This window comes from Lepidochelys olivacea (genome assembly GCF_965140295.1).
Source record: "Lepidochelys olivacea isolate rLepOli2 genome assembly, chromosome: 14".
Lineage (NCBI taxonomy): Eukaryota > Metazoa > Chordata > Testudines > Cheloniidae > Lepidochelys > Lepidochelys olivacea.
Window position 1 is genome coordinate 41,193,887 of NC_140424.1, and position 19,106 is coordinate 41,212,992.

The window sequence follows — 19,106 nt, forward strand, 5'->3', positions numbered from 1 at the left end:
TACAGCCGGTTCTTATTAACTAAACTAAGATTTCTTACAACAAGAAAAGAGAGTGTATGGGTTAAAAGATCATGCAGAGATGAATAGAGTCTTTAGCTCTGTCAAGGTTCCTCCCCCACTCTGAACTCTAGGGTACAGATGTGGGGACCTGCATGAAAAACCTCCTAAGCTTATCTTTACCAGCTTAGGTCAAAACTTCCCCAAGGTACAAAATATTCCACCCGTTGTCCTTGGACTGGCCGCTACCACCACCAAACTAATACTGGTTACTGGGGAAGAGCTGTTTGGACGCGTCCTTCCCCCCAAAATACTTCCCAAAACCTTGCACCCCACTTCCTGGGGAAGGTTTGGTAAAAAGCCTCACCAATTTGCCTAGGTGACTACAGACCCAGACCCTTGGATCTTAAGAACAATGAACAATCCTCCCAACACTTGCACCCCCCCTTTCCTGAGAAATGTTGGATAAAAAGCCTCACCAATTTGCATAGGTGACCACAGACCCAAACCCTTGGATCTGAGAACAATGAAAAAGCATTCAGTTTCTTACAAGAAGACTTTTAATAAAAATAGAAGTAAATAGAAATAAAGAAATCCCCCCTGTAAAATCAGGATGGTAGATATCTTACAGGGTAATTAGATTCAAAAAACATAGAGAACCCCTCTAGGCAAAACCTTAAGTTACAAAAAAAGATACACAGACAGAAATAGTTATTCTATTCAGCACAATTCTTTTCTCAGCCATTTAAAGAAATCATAATCTAACACATACCTAGCTAGATTACTTACTAAAAGTTCTAAGACTCCATTCCTGTTCTGTCCCTGGCAAAAGCAGCATACAGACAGACACAGACCCTTTGTTTCTCTCCCTCCTCCCAGCTTTTGAAAGTATCTTGTCTCCTCATTGGTCATTTTGGTCAGGTGCCAGCGAGGTACCTTTAGCTTCTTAACCCTTTACAGGTGAGAGGAGCTTTCCCCTGGCCAGGAGGGATTTCAAAGGGGTTTACCCTTCCCTTTATATTTATGACAAGGTCAGTTTCACTGTAGAGATGGTGTATTAGAATTGCAAAGAGTCTGTTTCAGAATCATTTAATCAGGAATAGTCCAATGTCCAAATGTTCGATATCAGGGCGGTCCAACTGGGACTGGAGATCTCCATCTTATAACTCAAACTCACCCCAAATAAAGCTTAAGCACAACTGAGATAAAAGGATCATGTCCCAGATCATATCCCATATTCAGATTTTTGCAGCCTTTTGACAGCACACAGCCCTTGGGTGAACAATAGGATTTTGAAGTAACCTTCTCTTACCTAAATCTCAGTGGAAATTAATTACATGGATTAACATAAGGTAATTATTCATAAAGCAACTCATAGACAATTTACCACAAACTTTACAGAGACATATAGACAATGATATTATTACACCCAAGATTTATCTATATGTTAATATTTCCTATTCATCTCAGATTTAACAACATACAGTGGAAGACAGAAAACTTTTGGTGACTTTGTTACAGTATATTCTAACAAGATGCAAATAAACATAGATTATTACAATTACTATCTTCTTCCAGTTCTTTAACCATACAGGTTTACATTTCAAAGCTCTAGCTTATCTAATGCGGAATGGCCCTAATTACCATTTACACACATTTCTAACACAGCACTAAAAGTAGAATCTGGGTCAATTATTCTGAAAGTTAACACTTTCAGACCATGTGTCACCGAAGTTTAGATCCTGTGTGGATTCTCCCACGTTTAATGAGGTGTGATCTCTGTTTGAAACCTTTCCCACAGTCCAAGCATTTATGTGGTCTCTCTCCTGTGTGGATTCTCTGATGTAAAACAAAGGCTGATCTGTTTGTGAAACTTTTCCCACAGTCCAAGCACTTATGGGGTTTTTCTCCTGTGTGGATCCTCTGATGTATTATAAGATGTGATCGCTGTGTGAAACTTTTTCCACATTCTAAGCATTTGTGGCATCTCTCTCCTGTGTGGATTGCCTGATGTTTAACTAGGTCTGATTTCCGTAGGAAACTTTTCCCACACTCTAAGCACTTATGGGATCTCTGTCCTGTGTGGAATGCCCGATGTTTAACAAGGTCTGACCTCCATATGAAACTTTTTCCACAGTCTAAGCACTTATGGGGTCTCTCTCCTGTGTGGACTGCCTGATGTTTAACAAGGTCCGACCTCTGTATGAAACGTTTCCCACAGTCTAAGCACTTATGGGGTCTCTCTCCTGTGTGGATTGCCTGATGTTTAAGAAGGTCTGACCTCTGTATGAAACTTTTCCCACAGTCTAAGCACTTATGGGGTCTCTCTCCTGTGTGGATTGCCTGATGTTTAAGAAGGTCTGACCTCTGTATGAAACTTTTCCCACAGTCTAAGCACTTATGGGGTCTCTCTCCTGTGTGGACTGCCTGATGTTTAGCAAGGTCTGACCTCCGTATGAAACATTTTCCACAGTCTAAGCACTTGTGCGGTCTCTCTCCTGTATAAATCGCCTGATGTTTAACAAGGTCTGACCTACGTATGAAACTTTTCCCACAGTCTAAGCATTCATGGGATCTCTCTCCTGTGTGGATTACCTGATGTTTAACAAGGTCTGACCTCCATATGAAACTTTTCCCACAGTCTAAGCACTTATGGGGTTTCTCTCCCGTGTGGACTGCCTGATGTTTAAGAAGGGCTGATCTGTTTCTGAAACTTTTCTGACAGTCCAAGCACTTATGGGATCTCTCTCTTGTGTGGACTGCCTGATGTTTAAGAAGGCCTGACCTCTGTATGAAGCTTTTTCCACACTCTAAGCACTTATGGACTCTGTCTCCTGTGTGGATTGCGTGATGTGTAATCAGTGCTGACTTCCAATTTAAACAGTTCCTGCACTCAGGGCATTGATAGGGTTTCTCTTCCATGTGGCTTCTCCCATGGTTATTAAGGTCTGAGCGGTTATTGAAGCTTTCCCCACGGTCAAAGCATTGAAGGGATTTCTCTCCAGTATGGGTTTTCTGATTTGTATCAAACTGTGATATCAGAATGAATCCTTTTCCACATCTGGGGCAGTGGCAGGGTTTCTCTTTCTTGGGATTTGTCTGCTGGGCTGTGGGATCCTTGTCTCCTCCCCCACAGTTAATAGATTCATCCACTTTCTGCCTTGGGTGGTTTCCCAGCAGCCTCTCTGACCTCTGCCAATTTCCACAGGCTTCTCCCTGTTCCACGCACTGGGAAAAACTCTCTTCAGCTCTTCCCACAAAGGTCCCCTGTGGTTCCACTTCCTCAGGAACTTTCTGATCTTGATTCCCTTCATCCTTCTCACTCACTCTCTCATCACCTGACGGGAGAAAGACAATCTAGACAGGAGTCATTGTGCTGCGGAGAAAGAGGAATACCACTGAGGGAAAACCAAACACAAAGACTGAGTAATTGGATTCTTCCTCCACATTCCACCCAAACTTTCACAGGGAAGGAAAGTTGGGAAGAAAACTTCTGCAGCTAACGGGCTGGGTGGAAAGCCATGAGACATATCTGCTGACTACAGACCTGCCCTGCGTGAGATGAGGAAGAACTGAGGGAACTCACTCACACTACATTTTTGGGATTCTCAACCTTTTCCTTCATTCCCCGGATGGTTTCTGTGTTAGTCCTCACCTGTGCAGGGGCCTCTCGGGATCTCTCTTTCCTCGCAGGCCTGGAGATCGGGCATCCACGGCTCTTCCCCTTGTTTCATCCGGGCGATCAGGTCAGGTTTGGGAATGGGAAACCCTGCGCAGGGGGTGAAATCAGACCAGATCAGGGTGCATGGAGGATTGAGAGAGTATTTGTCACAGAGAAAAGAACGAGGAGTACCTGTGGTACCTTAGAGACAAACAAATTTACTGAACCATAAGCAAGGCAAGGCAGTGCATTTACCAGTATGAAATGGAAATCCACCGAATTCATGAAAAAACTTGTACAGATACAGACAGACACCATCTTCCTTTCCAAATGCAAACAGGTGGACATCATATCAAAAGGTATGAAGGTAAAAAATCCATTACAATCTACTTACCACACAGACTATGCTGACAGCTTGTGCCACACGCTCTACAAGAAACTGAAATCACCTGATCAACATCCTATACAGCAAACAGGGAAAGATTAAGAATGAGCTCTCAAAACTGGAGACTGTCATAAAAAAACAGCCTTCCACACAAACTTCCTCGTGGCTGGACTTTACAAAAACTAGACAAGCCATTTACAACGCACACTTTGCTTCTCTACAAACGAAAAAGGACACTAAACTATCTAAACTACTACATGCCACAAGGGGCTACAATAGTGGTTCCCTTAACCCACCCAACAATATTGTTAATCTATCCAGCTATACTCTTAGCCCAGCAGAAGAATCTGTCCTATCTCGGTGCCTCTCCTTCTGCCCCTCCACCCCCACGAACATGATACAGTTCTGTCGTGACCTAGAATCCTATTTTCAACATCTCCGACTCAAGGAATATTTCAAACACACCTCTGAACAGTATACTAACCCACAGAAACCTTGCTACCAACACTACAAAAAGAAGGATTCTGTGTGGACTCCCCTTGAAGGTTGAAACAACAGACTGGACTTCTACAGAGAGTGCTACCACCGACATGCACGGGCTGAAATTGTTGAAAAGCAGCATCACTTGCCCCGTAACCTCAGCCGTGCAGAACACAACGCCATCCACAGCCTCAGAAACAACTCTGACATCATAATCAAAAAGGCTGACAAAGAAGGTGCTGTCGTCATCATGAATAGGTTGGAATATGAATAAGAGTCTGCTAGACAACTCTCCAACACCACATTCTACTGGTCATTACCCTCTGATCCCACTGAGGGTTACCAAAAGAAACTACACCATCTGTTCAAGAAACTCCATGAAAAAGCACAAGAACAAATCTACACAGACACACTCCTAGAGCCCCGACCAGGGGTATTCTATCTGCTACCCAAGATCCATAAACCTGGAAATCTTGGATGCCCCATCATCTCAGGCATTGGCACCCTGACAGCAGGATTATCTGGCTATGTAGACTCTCTCCTCAGGCCCTACACTCCAGTAGCTATCCTAGCTATCTTCGAGACATCACTAACTTCCTGAGGAAACTACAATCCATTGGTAATCTTCCAGAAAACACCATCCTGGCCACTATGGATACACCAACATTCCACACAAAGATGGACTACAAGCCATCAGGAACAGTATCCCCGATAATGTCACGGCAAACCTGGTGGCTGAACTCTGCGACTTTGTCCTCACCCACAACTATTTCACATTTGGGGACAATGTATACCTTCAAGTCAGCAGCACTGCTATGGGTATCCGCATGGCCCCACAGTATGCCAACATTTTTATGGCTGACTTAGAACAACACTTCCTCAGCTATCATCCCCTAACATCCCTACTCTACTTGTGCTATATTGATGACATCGTCATCATCTGGACCCATGGAAAAGAAGTCCTTGAGAAATTCCACCATGATTTCAACAATTTCCATCCCACCATCAACCTCAGCCTGGACCAGTCCACAGAAGAGATCCACTTCCTGGACATTACAGTGCTAATAAGCGATGGTCACATAAATACCACCCTATACTGGAAACCTACTGACCGCTATTCCTACCTACATGCCTCCAGCTTTCACCCAGACCACACCACACAATCCATTGTCTACAGCCAAACTCTAAGATGCAACCGCATTTGCTCCAACCCCTCAGACAGAGACAAACACCTACAAGAGCTCTCTCAAGCATTCTTAAAACTACAATACCCACCTGCTGAAGTGAAGAAACAGATTGACAGAGCCAGAAGAGTACCCAGAAGTCACCTACTACAGGACAGACCCAACAAAGAAAGTAACAGAATGCCACTAGCCATCACCTTCAGCCCTCAACTAAAACATCTCCAGCACATCATCAAGGATCTACAACCTATCCTGAAGGACAATCCCTCACTCTCACTGATCTTGGGAGACAGGTCAGTCCTTGCTTACAGACAGCCCCCAACCTGAAGCAAATACTCACCAGCAACCACACACCAAAAACACAAACCCAGGAACCTATCCTTGCAACAAAGCCCGCTGCCAACTCTGTCTACACATCTATTCAAGGGACACAATCATAGGACCTAATCACATCAGCCACGCTATCAGAGGCTCGTTCACCTGCACATCTACCAATGTGATATATGTCATCATGTGCCAGCAATGCCCCTCTGCCATGGACATTGGCTAAACCACACAGTCTCTACGTAAAAGAATAAATGGACACAAATCAGACGTCAAGAATTATAACATGCAAAAAACAGTCAGAGAACACTTCAACCTTCCTGGACACTCAATTACAGACCTAAGAGTCGCAATTATTCAACAAAAAAACTTCAAGAACAGACTCTAATGAGAAACTGCAGAACTGGAATTAATTTGCAAACTGGACACCATTATATTAGGCTTGAATAAAGACTGGGAGTGGATGAGTCATTACACAAACTAAAAACTATTTCCCATGCTAATCTTCCCCCTACTGTTACTCACACCTTCTTGCCAACTGTTTGAAATGGTCTATCCTGATTATCACTACAAAAGTTTTTTTCTCCTGCTGATAATAGCCCACCTTAATCGATAGTCTTGTTAGAGTTGGTATGGCAAACCCCATTTTTTCATGTTCTCTGTATTTATCTATCTGCCGACTGTATTTTCCACTCCATGCATCTGATGAAGTGGGCTTTAGCCCATGAAAGCTTATGCTCAGATAAATTTGTTAGTCTCTAAGGTGTCACACGTACTCCTCGTTCTTTTTGCTGATACAGACTAACATGGCTACCACTCTGAAATTTGTCACAGAGGACATTCTGTGAGTGGAACCTGTCCCCGTGCTCTTCTGGAGCTACGTGGAACCAAAGGGGTTGGGAACTTGGTCACTGGGAGAGGCAGATATCTGGGGATGTGACGGGAATTGTTACGCCCTCGTCAGGAGTTCCCAGGAACTGTGCACCCTGGGGACTTGCTGACTCACACATAGGTCTGGAGTTAAACCTCTGCTTATTTCTAAACCTGCAGAGCCCAGAGCCCTTCCCATGGCTGGAGCTATTCTCAAGAAGAGAAGTAAATAAGGATTGTGTGTGTGACTGGGAATCGATACAGACAGGACAATGAATGAATTCTGCCCCTTTGAAAGCTGGAGGGGTGGGGATGGTTTAACTTGTCCATGGGGTTTTGACACCCACGTCCCACTGGAGAGAGCATGGAGATGCAAGGCTCTCTCACATGGCAGCTGTGCATTATGGAACCCATTCAGCTCTGATCTAACTGACCAGGGAAGAACCTGACCAGATTCAGACACGCAGACCCCCCACAGCTTCTAATAACCAAGGGGACGGAATCCCTTACCCAGAGAGGTCACCGTCTCGTAGTTCTCCTGCATGACGTCCCTGTAGAGGGCTCTCTGAGCAGGGTCCAGCAGAGCCTCCTGCCCCTGGGTGAAATACACAGCCACCTCCTCGAAGGTCACCGGCATCTGAAACAACAAGAGTCCCCCACTCAGCACCTGCTGCCCCAGCCACAATCCCACTAGTCATGGGAAAGGGGAAAAAAAGTGAAGCTGCGGGAGGGCCAGAGTAGCAGAATCCCACCCCCACCCTGCTCAGAGCAGCCAGGAGGCTTCAGGGGGTGGGGAGACGGTGAGAGCTCCTTGTCCCCCTCAGCACACGGAGCGGGGCAGGGTCTTCTCATTTCCCACACGCCTGCCAGCCACAGGCTGAGACGGGAAGCAGAGCTCTGAGCCGGGGCAGGGACAGGAATCCCAACAGCTTCCCTTTGTATTTCACAGCAGCCTCTGGCCAGTGGGGTCAGGCTCCAGCCCTGGGAGTCTGGAAAATGTTCCCAGCCATGGACAAGGGGGTTGTGTCCTGTTTGACAAATATGGGAATGTCGCCTCCTTCCCTGCCACCAATGGACCTACTCAGAAAATCAGCAGGTTTGTCACACCCAGTTTCCTCCCTGCCTCTCCCTTCCCCCGGCCAGCAGCTCCCTGAATATCCCCTACCTGAGCTGGCTCCATCACAGCCTTTTCCCTTCCCCGTCTCCTGGAAGACGGGATGATCTGGAGAGACACGTGGACCTGATTCCTCAGCCTGTGGGGGCGAGAGGGGCGATGGGGGAGGTTACAGAAGGGGCTGGAGTTCATGTCACATCCCCATTCCCATTGGGATCTTTACGTAACAGTAACAGTATCTCTGAGCCAAATGCAAGAATCAAAGGAGCCGCTTTGGAGGATTCCCTCAACATTGTAGTGTAACCCCCCCTAGATCTCCCCCTTCTCCCTAAGTTGTGCAGTGTTCAGCAGAGTCAGCAACTGGCTTGTCTGCTCTCAGCTCCTCGCCTTGTTCCCAGGAGAGTCTGGGCGCCCAGGGGATGCAGGGAGCGGACCCAGGCAGGGCTGGGAGCTGGGAATCTCCCTCTGCACTTCTTGCTCCTGCTGCCCACTCCAGTCTCTTCTCTCTCCCTTTTCTATCATCTTCCCTCTCCCTGGGAGAACGGGTGACTGCCCCGTTGATTTGAGCCTTTGCTTTCATCAGGCAGCTCAGCCACTGACACTGCTAACAGGGGGTTGAACCAGGCTGTGTCACTGAGGGCAGCAGCTCGGGGACTCGCTGACACAGGGAGCCCCTCTCAGCATCACCTCTAATGATGGAGGATAGGGTCCAGAGGGACCTAGACAGATTGGAGGATTGGGCCAAAAGAAATCTGATGAGGTTCACCAAGGACAAGGACAGAGTCCTGGATTTAGGATGGAAGAATCCCATGCACTGCTACAGGCTGGGGACCAACAGGCTAAGCAGCAGTTCTACAGAAAAGGACCTGGGGATTACAGTGGACGAGAAGCTGGGGAGAAGTCAACAGTGTTGCCAAGAAGGCCAACGGCATATTGGGCTGTATTAGTAGGAGCATGGCCAGCAGACCGAGGGACGTGATTATTCCCCTCTATTTGGCAGTGGTGAGACCACATCTGGAGTATTGCGTCCTGTTTTGGTCCCTCCACTACAGAAAGGATGCGGACAAATTGGAGAGAGTCCAGCAGAGGGCAATGAAAATGATTAGGGGGTTGGGGCACATGACTTACGAGGAGAGGCTGAGGAAACTGGGCTCATTTAATCTGCAGAAGAGAAGAGTGGGTGGGGGGGATTTGATAGGAGCCTTCAACTACCTGAAGGGGGGTTCCAAAGAGGATGGAGCTCGGCTGTTCTTCGTGGTGGTAGATGACAGAACAAGGAGCAAGGGTCTCAAGTTGCAATGGGGAAGGTCTAGGTTGGATATTAGGAAACACTATTTCATTAGGAGGATGGTGAAGCACTGGAATGGGTTACCTAGGGAGGTGGTGGAATCTCCATTATTAGAGGTTTTTAAGGCCCAGCTTGACCAAGCCCTGGCTGGGATAATTTATTTGGGGTTGGTCCTGCTTTGAGCAGGGGATTGGACTGGATGACCTCCTGAGGTCTCTTCCACCCCTAATCTTCCAGGATGCTATGATCTCATTGGCCCATCCAGACTCACACCTGGCCAGAGCCAGCAGTGACTCCGGTGTGGTTGAGATCTGAATCCTGAAAGGAAATCAGACCAGGGCCTTGGGCAGACCCCAAACACTCAGAATCCAGACCCCCGGAGATCATGGCTGTGCTTTTTTTTTTTTACTTTTAAATCAAACAATAGGTTGGGAGCAGGTTGTCTTTATGGTCCCCACTTCTCTTCCGTTTGTCTGGATGAGCTCTGTCTGGTTCTTTGATTGTTTCTGTCTGATAAACAGTTAATTCTGCGAGGTGGAAATTAATTAAGGGGAAGGAGGATGATTGGTTAGAGAATTTTGTTACAATATCTTAGGATTGGTTAGTAAAATGATTGGTTAAGGTCTAGCTAAGCAGGACTCAAGCTTCACTGTAGAAACTGGGGTCCAAGAAGGAGAAAGAACAAAAGAATATAGAAGAAGACGAAGAAGAAGAAGAACTCACCTCTAAGACACAGCCTAAGATCAAAGCTGCTAAGAACCCTCCACATGACCCTGACATGCTGCAACCAGAATCCAGACCAGAGCAGACTGACCTTGCCTGGCCAATAGGGAAAGTTCGCCTTGGTTTGGAGAGTATAGCACTGTATGCTTAGCATGTGTATTCTGCCGTCAATAAAGAGGGAATAAGGATGTTACTCTGTAAGGCTGGTAAAAGGTCCTGCAAAAAGTACACCCTGAGCCCGAGGAATTGGGTAAAGGTGGGTGCCCCTAAAGTGCGCAGGTAACACTCCCCACACCACTCCAGATCCTTTTGTGCCCTAGCAAAAAACCCATTGCACTGAAACCTCCCCGCCCCAAACCTTGCCCCTCAGAGCCTCCACGTCCCCTGGCCACAGCACTACGGGGGCATCATCCAGAAAAGCCACCGAGCCAATGGGAGGACAGAAAGGAGACATCCAGATCCTGGGGACGGGGGAGAAGGGGCATTTCTATAGAGCTCCCTGATTGTTCCAGAGAGTCCCCAATACCAACAGGGATTCAGGAGTGAGGGGGTCCCGGTCCTAGAGAGAACAGCAGGGGACACATTTTGCAGTGATACTGACTCCGTGCGTGATTTGCTCTGGTGAGACATTGGATCAGGCAGGAGTTTGGCAGACAGGGTCTCTTGGCTCCACACCAGGCTCGCTGGTTACTAGCCCTGGGCCTGGTCATGGAGGTGTCACTTGTCAGTGCTTTGCCACCGGGTTCTCTCTGGTGATTTGCAGGGTCCGATTCACCCGACACTGGTCTCTAGACAAAGTCTCCTTATGTCTGCCCCAGCCAGGCTTCCGTGCATGGAATTGTCCCTGTTAATCACTGCGGTTATTTCTCAGGCAACGTTAACCCACCACTGGGTTGCTGGCAAAACCTCTCACGTCCTCCTTATCCCTGGGGCTCCCCACTGGCATCACATCCCAAACGGCCACGAGCACAATTTCCTAATGGTAGCCGTGACCAATCTCTGGGTCCAGATGACCCGGAGAAGGCAGCAGGGCACATGCTCAGAGGCAGAAACTAAGGCTCCCCAGGGAACTTCTACCCTGAAAACATAGCTACTGCTGAGTGAGCTTTGGCATCTGCGGGGTTTGTCAGGAATTTTGTATGTTTCCGTGGAGCCTAAATTGGGATTTTGGCACCTAATGCCAGATTTATGTGCTTAGCCTGGGGTTTGGGTGCCTGTGTGCCACTGTGAATCTAGCCCTCAGTTAGGGTGACCAGATGTCCCGATTTTATAGGGACAGTCCCACTATTTACGGCTTTGTCCTATATAGTTACCTATTACCCCCCACCTTCTGTCCCGATTTTTCACCCTTTCTGTCTGGTCACCCTACCTGCAGTCTCTGTAACATGGCCATATGAAGCAGAAGAACCCAGGGTCCTTCGGATGTGAAGAACATCTGGGTCTCCTTCCTTTCAAAACACCTCTCAGCCTCGTCAGCAAACCCTTCCCACACAGCAGAGACGAGCATGCTCTTGTGCCAAGCAGTCCACTGATATGCCAGGTTGTGAGGAAATGGGAGTGTTCTTAATGTTTTCTCTGAATACGGTGTGCGTGCCTCAGTTTCTCATATCAAGCTGGAGGGATAAGGATGTGTGATCATTGTGGAGACCCCTAGAGGGCAGGGGTGGCTGCAGACTGGCTGCCTGGGCATAGAGAATGGCTGACACTCTGTATCCTGGCAAGTGATGGATGGAGCCTGTCCCCTACAAGGAGCCAGCCGAAGGTGTTGGAGAACAGCAGGAGGGGGGAGGCCAGCTGACCTGTTTGCTCAGGAAAGAGGCAAAACACAGAGGAGGGTAACTAGGCTTGACTGAGGCTGGGCGTTGGGAAGCTGGTCAGTCTCCAGTTTGGGGACTCAGCAAGGAGAGCCCAAAGCTGGATTCCCCCCCAAGATGGACTTTTCTGCGTCTTCCTGAATTCCGTGCTAACAATATCTGTTCTACACTGTACTCGCAGTGACTAAAAAACCCTTCTGTTTTCTAAACTGGCTGAAAGTCATGGCTGATGGGGGAGGTAGGCTGGAAGGCCCGTGAGGGGCATCTCAGGCTTCCCCAAGTGTCCCATCCAGGTGGACTCCCTGCGGGGAGCTCACGGTGTGAACAGCGGAGCTGAACACTATGAGGTCAGACCCAGGAGGCTTCTTGCCCTGGTGAGAGTGTGCCCCAAGGGGGGAAGACACTGCACCAGAGCCTTGCCTGGCTCCATTCTTTCAGAGCGGACCCAGGGCATGGAGACTGTGACTCTTTGACGTGTGGCTGTCGTAAACACCTATCTCCCCTCCAAGCTCTAATTGCCTCCGCTCTCAGGTGAGTAAAGAGGGAGTGGCCGTGCCAGGTGGCTGGCCTACAATGAAAACATTCAATGCAGCTTTGGAAACAAATACAGAGCATGTCTGGTAACTGCCCCACCCGGTTTCTGATGCTTCTGTACCAGAAGATTGGCCCTGAGCTCTGCACATGTGCTGAGACACAACATTAAAATGTGTGAAGTGAGTTTAGTATATTTTTGTTACATCTGCCAGACTGCCTCACACCTTTGTGAGCATCACAGTCAGTCTCACTGACATGACCATCCTCAAGTACGACAGACAATGCTGCCTTTGTAAGTTACATTTTCCTGGCAGTGCCTAGTTAGTAAGAGATATAGTTTAACTGCCCTGTGGTTAGCGAGCATGGAGAGGCTGAGATCAAAGAAGTCTTTAGAGTTTAAAGCACCAAAACTGTGGATCAATCAGGTCATTCTCATGGGACAAGAGTGCCCCTACTTGGTCTGTGTTGCTTATAAAAGGGATCCCTGTATAGCACAGCAGGATCTGCCATGAAACTATCCGGCCTTCGCTCTCCTGCTCATGAAGGATGTCCTCTCCTTTGCAGGAGAGAGAGGTGGAGCGAGATCACCTTACATTTCAACCTGAACCCCTTTAATGAAATTTTGACAAAGCTGTGAAATATCGTCATGCCGTTTCTACACAAGGCAAAACTCAGGGAAGACGAGACGAGCGCCCTGCTGCTTCGCGCCTTCTCTTTGGACTTGAAAAATTGCATGTGGGTTACACCAGGACGATACAAAACTTTAAAAATGTTTAAGAAGAGATCAAAGATGAGATCAAAGACCTGATGATTTCCAGCGCTGAGGGGAAGGTCTCCTGCACTTGTCTGTGGCTGCCCTGACTGCCACCCTCAAAATTAAGGCCACCTGACTTCTGAAGGAAAGTGACCACAGAGGCTTTTTAAGCATTGGAATTTATGTGCATTAACTTCACACCTTTAGCATCAAACCATGCAGAAAAGTCCTGAAGAAGTAAAGGGAAGGGAACATGGGAAATAGGTGGTGGTGGGGAGAAGTCTCTGCTACTTCCTTTAGTTTTACATGTTTTAATTTTATTTCCATGATGCCCCCACAAATGGGCACAGACATGCAGATGCAGTGCCTGGCACAGGAGCAGAAGCAGGAGAGACACAATCAGTATCACAGTTTTCAGCCCATGAACAATAATGGGTCATTTAACATCAGAGTCAGCAGCACTGTCTGTGTCTATAAGAAAATGGATGTTTTTCCCATGGGGTAACTAACCTGCATTAGCTATTCCACTGGAGAAACATAAAGGAAGGGGTGAGGTCAGCACAGTGTGTTCCTCGGCCTGACCAATGCAAAGGAAAAACTGAACAATTCAGTTTAAAAATTCTTTAACTTTGGCCGTACAAATCAGTACATGTGCCAGAAGGAACAATAGCCCTGAAATGCATCACAACAAAAACGTAGCATCCATAAAAGGCTGTGAACTTAAAACAGGGAATTAAAAGTATAAATGATGCGCTAGAAAAATCCACATTGATCTATGCAATAAATGAAGTTATAGAAAAGTCAAGTGGGCACTTCCGAGTGTGCAGGATAGGGGGTTACTTATGGAAATAAGGTTTTAAAATCAATTTTCAATTGCAAGACTGTGGTGGGGAATCACATGTTCCCAGAAGTGTAAAATGGCATCGAACGTTATAGGATTGTACAACCATTCTAGGTATATGGATCCCTTGGAAGTGATAGCAGTAAAACTGTAAAGCGAGTACACCCCAAAGGCTCAGACACAAAAAGGTAATAAAAGAAACAAAATTTATTGATTTCCTTATTTATAGACTTTTGGATACATAACTCTTGAGGTTTGAATTCTTGGGGTTGCCAATCAATCTCAGGGTTGTAGATCTATCCTTAGTAAAAAATACCATAGAGCAGTAATCACACAAGCAGGGAGAGACACACACACCTGCCTCCTCCTCTCCCTTTGCCAGAACCGGAGCCCTCTGATAGCAGCAGCTAATGTCTGAGCCTCCCTGTCCTGTCCCTGCAGCCCCCAGGGACAGGCAGGCAGAGGCGGATCCCACTGGCCCATCCGCGCTCACCCTCTGCCAGAGCCAGCAGTGACTCCGGTCTGACTCCGGTGTGGCTGAGATCTGGATCCTGCAGGGAAACCAGACCAGGGCCCTGGGCAGCCCCCAACACTCAGGAGACACGGACCCCACCAGCACGGGTGTGTCTGACGATAATACACTGGAAGGAGGGGAGGGGGGCGTGGCAGGGGTCTGGATATTTGCCAAATAGTTTCTGAGCCCTGAGACATTAGTCCCCGCCCATGGCTGCTTAACCAGCTACAGGGAAAAAAATTCCCAGCTGGCTGCTGGACTGGGCAGTCCCTCACCCTCCCTTACCCCATGAGGCGGGGGAGCTGCCTTGTGTCGTCCCCCCCCCCCGTTCTCCCTTCCCCCGCCAGTCTCCCCACAGCCTTCCCTCCCCACATCCCCCCTTTCCCTCACATCTTCCCCCCATTCCAGCCCCGTTCCTCAGCCCCACAATCTTTCCCCCCGATCCCTGATCCCCCTGCATCGCCCCAACCTCCCTGCCCCCCATCCCATCACCCACCTTCTGTCCCCTAAAGCATCCCCGTTCCCCCTCAATCCCCTAATGTCCCCCCACCGCCTCCCCCTCTCTGCCCCCCAACCCCACCCCACCCCGTGCGAGTCCCAGTCCCCTCTCTGCCCCCCGCACACACCGGGAGCTGGCGGCAGCTTTCCCGGGCCCGGAGCAGGGAATCGCAGCCGGCTCCGCGGGGAGCAGCCCGGGGCCAAACCCGCCCCCTGCAGCCCGGGGGTGACGGGGGGGGGCGGGTCTCTCTTACCTTCCCCCCGAGCGGGGCCCCCCGGGGCAGGGGCCGGGCCGGGAAGGGGCCCTGGCCGGGCTGGGGGCTCTGCCCTGGGAGAGGCTCCCGGGGAGCAGCGGGCAGGGCCCGGCTGGAGGTTCCCCTCTCCCGGCTGCAGCCCGGGCTCCGGGCTCCGGGCTCCCAGCACCAGCCGCCGGGGCTCGGGGATCTCGCCGGGAGCCAGAGTCCCCGCAGCGGCTGCGAGTCACTTCCTGGGCCGGGCTGAGCCCCGCGATCCTCCCCCCAGAGCCGCCCCCCAGCCGCTCCCGGGTCCTAGCGATCAACCCACCGCCTTGCGCACCGGAAAATGACACCCTGGCAAACTTGCATTTGGTGCCCTCCATTGGCTCCCCACTAACCCCTGCCCCCTCCTGTACCCCTAACTCCTGGTGAAGGGCAATGCACAGTGCAGCAATTGGGGAATGCAGGCTGCATTCCCCACTTGTGCACCCCGCACCGTGCATTGCCCTTCACCCCAACCCCTGCCCCCTCCTGCACCCCAACTCCCGCTCTGTGCGTTCCCCCTTCACCCCAATGCCTGCACTCCCCTCCTGTGCCCCTAACCCCTATACAATCGCCCCTTTACCCCAACCCCTGCTCCTGCCCCCTAATGTAGCCCTCAACCCTGTACCGTGCCCCGTCACCCCAACCCCTGCTCTGTGCATGCCCCCTTCACCCCAAGCCCTCCCCTCTCCTGTACTGCTAACCTCTGCACTTTTCCCCCTCCACCCCAACGCCTGTACCCATCCTGCACCCCTAATCCCTCCATTGTGCGTGCCCCTCACCCCAGTCCCTGCATTCCCCTCTTGCACCCCTAACCCTTGCACTCTGAGTCTCCCCTCACCCTAACCCCGCATCCCCCTCCTGCCCCCACGTGGGGAAACTGCCCTGGATGCGTAAGGCAGTGGGCATCGCTGCTCGCTGACCTGCTGCTCCTCCACCCTGTGAGGCCGGGGAGCCAGGAGCCCCCTCAGGGCTCCCTGCCTCCAGGTCACTTTCCCCAGAGGGCAGCAGAGCAACAGCTGCTGTTGCCTCATAGCACAGCCCAGGTGGGAAGTAACCTGGATGCAGGGAGCCCCAGTGTTGGGGGTGGGGGGTGGGGGAGCATGTGTCTGCCTGAGTGAGTGTAGGAGTGCACTGTCTCTTTAAGAAACCAGTCTGAGTTAGGAACCTGAAGGCCCCTTCGGACACAAGCAGCTGCCAGCAGCTCCAGACCCAGGGAGGCTGCAGCACCCACAGATCCCCCTGTGCCGTCACCCCAGCGCATTGGAGACCAGTACCCAGATGGGGGGTGACACCCTGACTTCAAACACACAGCAGACAGGAGGGGCTCCCAGCCCAGACTGGCCAGGGGCTCCAGTGAGGAAGAGGGCAAAGGCAGGAGCAGTTGAGCAGGGGAGGGGCGGAGTGGGGTACCCCTGCTTCCAGATGAATCACCTGGCTCAGCTCCTCATCCAACAGCCCCCTGCAACTGGGGTCTCTCCAGACACTGCTGCTCACCTACCTGCCCCCGACCTCAGCCCAGCTGGCTCTCAGCAGGACAGGTGGGAATCAGGCAAACCCAGCACAGGGTGTCCTCTTCAGAAGCGGCCCTAGACTAGCTGTCAGCAACTGGTGCCCTAGGCGAACCATGCAATCAGCTTTTGGTAAACTGGGAAACATTTTGCCCCTTTCTTCCCTTTAATGTTTTTAAGCATTGGGTTTTTTTTAAACTATTCGGTTTGTTCGTCCGTCCATCTGTCCAACCAATGTTTCTGAGATCAGATAAAACAGAGACACGAAATTTTCAGAATAGATTTGTACATGAGAGATAGATGATATTTCAGTCCGATTTCAAATAAAAATGCATTAGAAATGTTAATTATAATTTTTATTATTACAAATTCAAAATCATCCATTGCCCTATCCTGCTTTAACTGCCATCACCACCACATCCAATATAGAAAGAAATAAGAAAACTCTTCAATGAACTTTAACCTGTATTTACAAAACACTCCAAAAAAAAACACTCTGTGCTCTTAAAACATGACTTTTCTTGCTTTAAGTTTTGAAAATTCAGTCACTAGTTCTTTTAGGTCCAGTTTTCCAGCTATTTCATGCTCTATTATCATTATGGCAAGTCCAACAAGTCTCTCTTGCACTATTGTTGAACGCAGATATGTTTTGATCCATTTTAACTTTGAGAAGCTACGTTCCCCACTCGCTACGGAAACTGGCAAAGTTAAAAGAATGCGTAGAGCTATAAAAATGTTTGGAAAACTAACTGTGAGTTTATTTTAACAGTCAAACTTCTTTTGGTATATCTTTTGGGAGAAAAACCAACAGCATTTTGGGGTGTATTTATCCTGTTTCTCAGCAGTGTGACCTGAATGTGGTATTCTCAGCTGTGACCCACAAAGGCACGGTTACAGGTGGGCAGCTTTTCTCAGCATTAAGGGTGCATCATGAGTACAAGCTTCTGCTACCAGGGCTCAGTCTCAATTGCAGCCTCCCTGCAGGAGAATCCCGGGCACGGCCTGCCAGCTGATCAGCCCCTCTGAGACTTGAAAAATTTCTCTCTGTGTTGGGCTGCTTAAGGCTTTGCTTTGAGCTGCCTCTCCAGTCACAGGCAAGCTGAACTGTTGCAAAACGTGGTGCTGTCTCGACTGACTAAGGTAGGAGACTTGTAGGAGACAGAAGGCAACAGGAAAGACAGAAGCAAGGTGAGGAAGGAGAATGAGGCCTGAGGGGAAGGCTGACTGCAGAGCCCCAATCCCTATCCCGGGGGTGTTTAGCATTTAGCCAAAGCCAGTGCAGTTGAGGATGTTGGCTGGTTCCCTCTCTCCGATTAGCCCTGTTCTCATGCTGAAAGTTGAGCTGAATGACGAAAGACCAGTGGGGCCATGCTGGGTCCCAGGAGATGGTGGGTGAGACATACCCCAGGGTACAGTGTGGACTGTTGAACTGCTTAATTCTCTGTCCCAGGACATGTTTTACACTGCTTCGCTGAGTGAACAACAGACCCCTCCACGCTCTGCTCACACCCAGCCAGCCAACAGATTCAAAGTCACTCCCAGCTATGCAGCACTGAGTGCGACTTGCCAACCAGGGATGAATTAAAGCCCATAGCAACACCAGTCTGTTCTCTACTTCCAGGCTTGCACCCCGGCTGAGCGTCTTCTACTGTCCAGACTGTACGCTGTTACCAGATGTGCCCGTTACTTTGGGGTATGCTTATTTATCAGTGTTACTTTTCTGGGGTGGGGGGTTCTGTAATTCTATCAATGTACTGCTTGTGTTTTTATATGGAGTTCTACTTCTCCATGGGGTGGGGAGGGATAGCTCAGTGGTTTGAGCATTGGCCTGCTAAACCCAGGGTTGTGAGTTCAATCCTTGAGGGGGCCATTTGGGATCTCAGGCAAAAATTGGGGATTGGTCCTGCTTTGAGCATTGGGCTGGACTAGATGACCTCCTGAGGTCCCTTCCAACCCTGATATTCTATGATTCCCTTCTGCAAGTCCCCTCCCAATGGAACTATCCTGCAGGGCCTAGGTTCCCAAGGGCTGGGCTCCTCCAGCCCCAGAACCGGATGAACACACACACACACATTAACAGAGCAAGTCTGAGTGGACCAGATCAAGCCGCACTTCCAAGCTGCCACCCTCATATGTCACAGGTTCAGCATGTCCCTATCCCCACTTTCACATCACTATTGTACAGGTAGTAACCCATGAATGCATCCAATGAAGGGAGCTGTAGCTCATGAAAACTTATGCTCAAATAAATTGGTTAGTCTCTAAGGTGCCACAAGTCCTCCTGTTCTTTTTGCGGATACAGACTAACACGGCTGCTACTCTGAAACCTAGCTTAG

General features: G+C 49.4%; 1 protein-coding gene across 1 annotated transcript; it reads right to left on the minus strand.

Annotated features, from left to right (window-relative positions):
* Positions 1–603: 603 nt before the first annotated feature.
* On the minus strand, positions 604–15,600 carry LOC311531010 (uncharacterized protein; the record flags this gene model as incomplete). Its single annotated transcript, XM_084648070.1, has 5 exons — positions 604–3,335; positions 3,653–3,766; positions 7,412–7,538; positions 8,067–8,154; positions 15,236–15,600. 5 exons carry the CDS (start codon positions 15,598–15,600, stop codon positions 1,723–1,725), a joined length of 2,307 nt encoding a protein of 768 aa, XP_084504196.1. The 3' UTR covers positions 604–1,722.
* Positions 15,601–19,106: the final 3,506 nt, after the last annotated feature.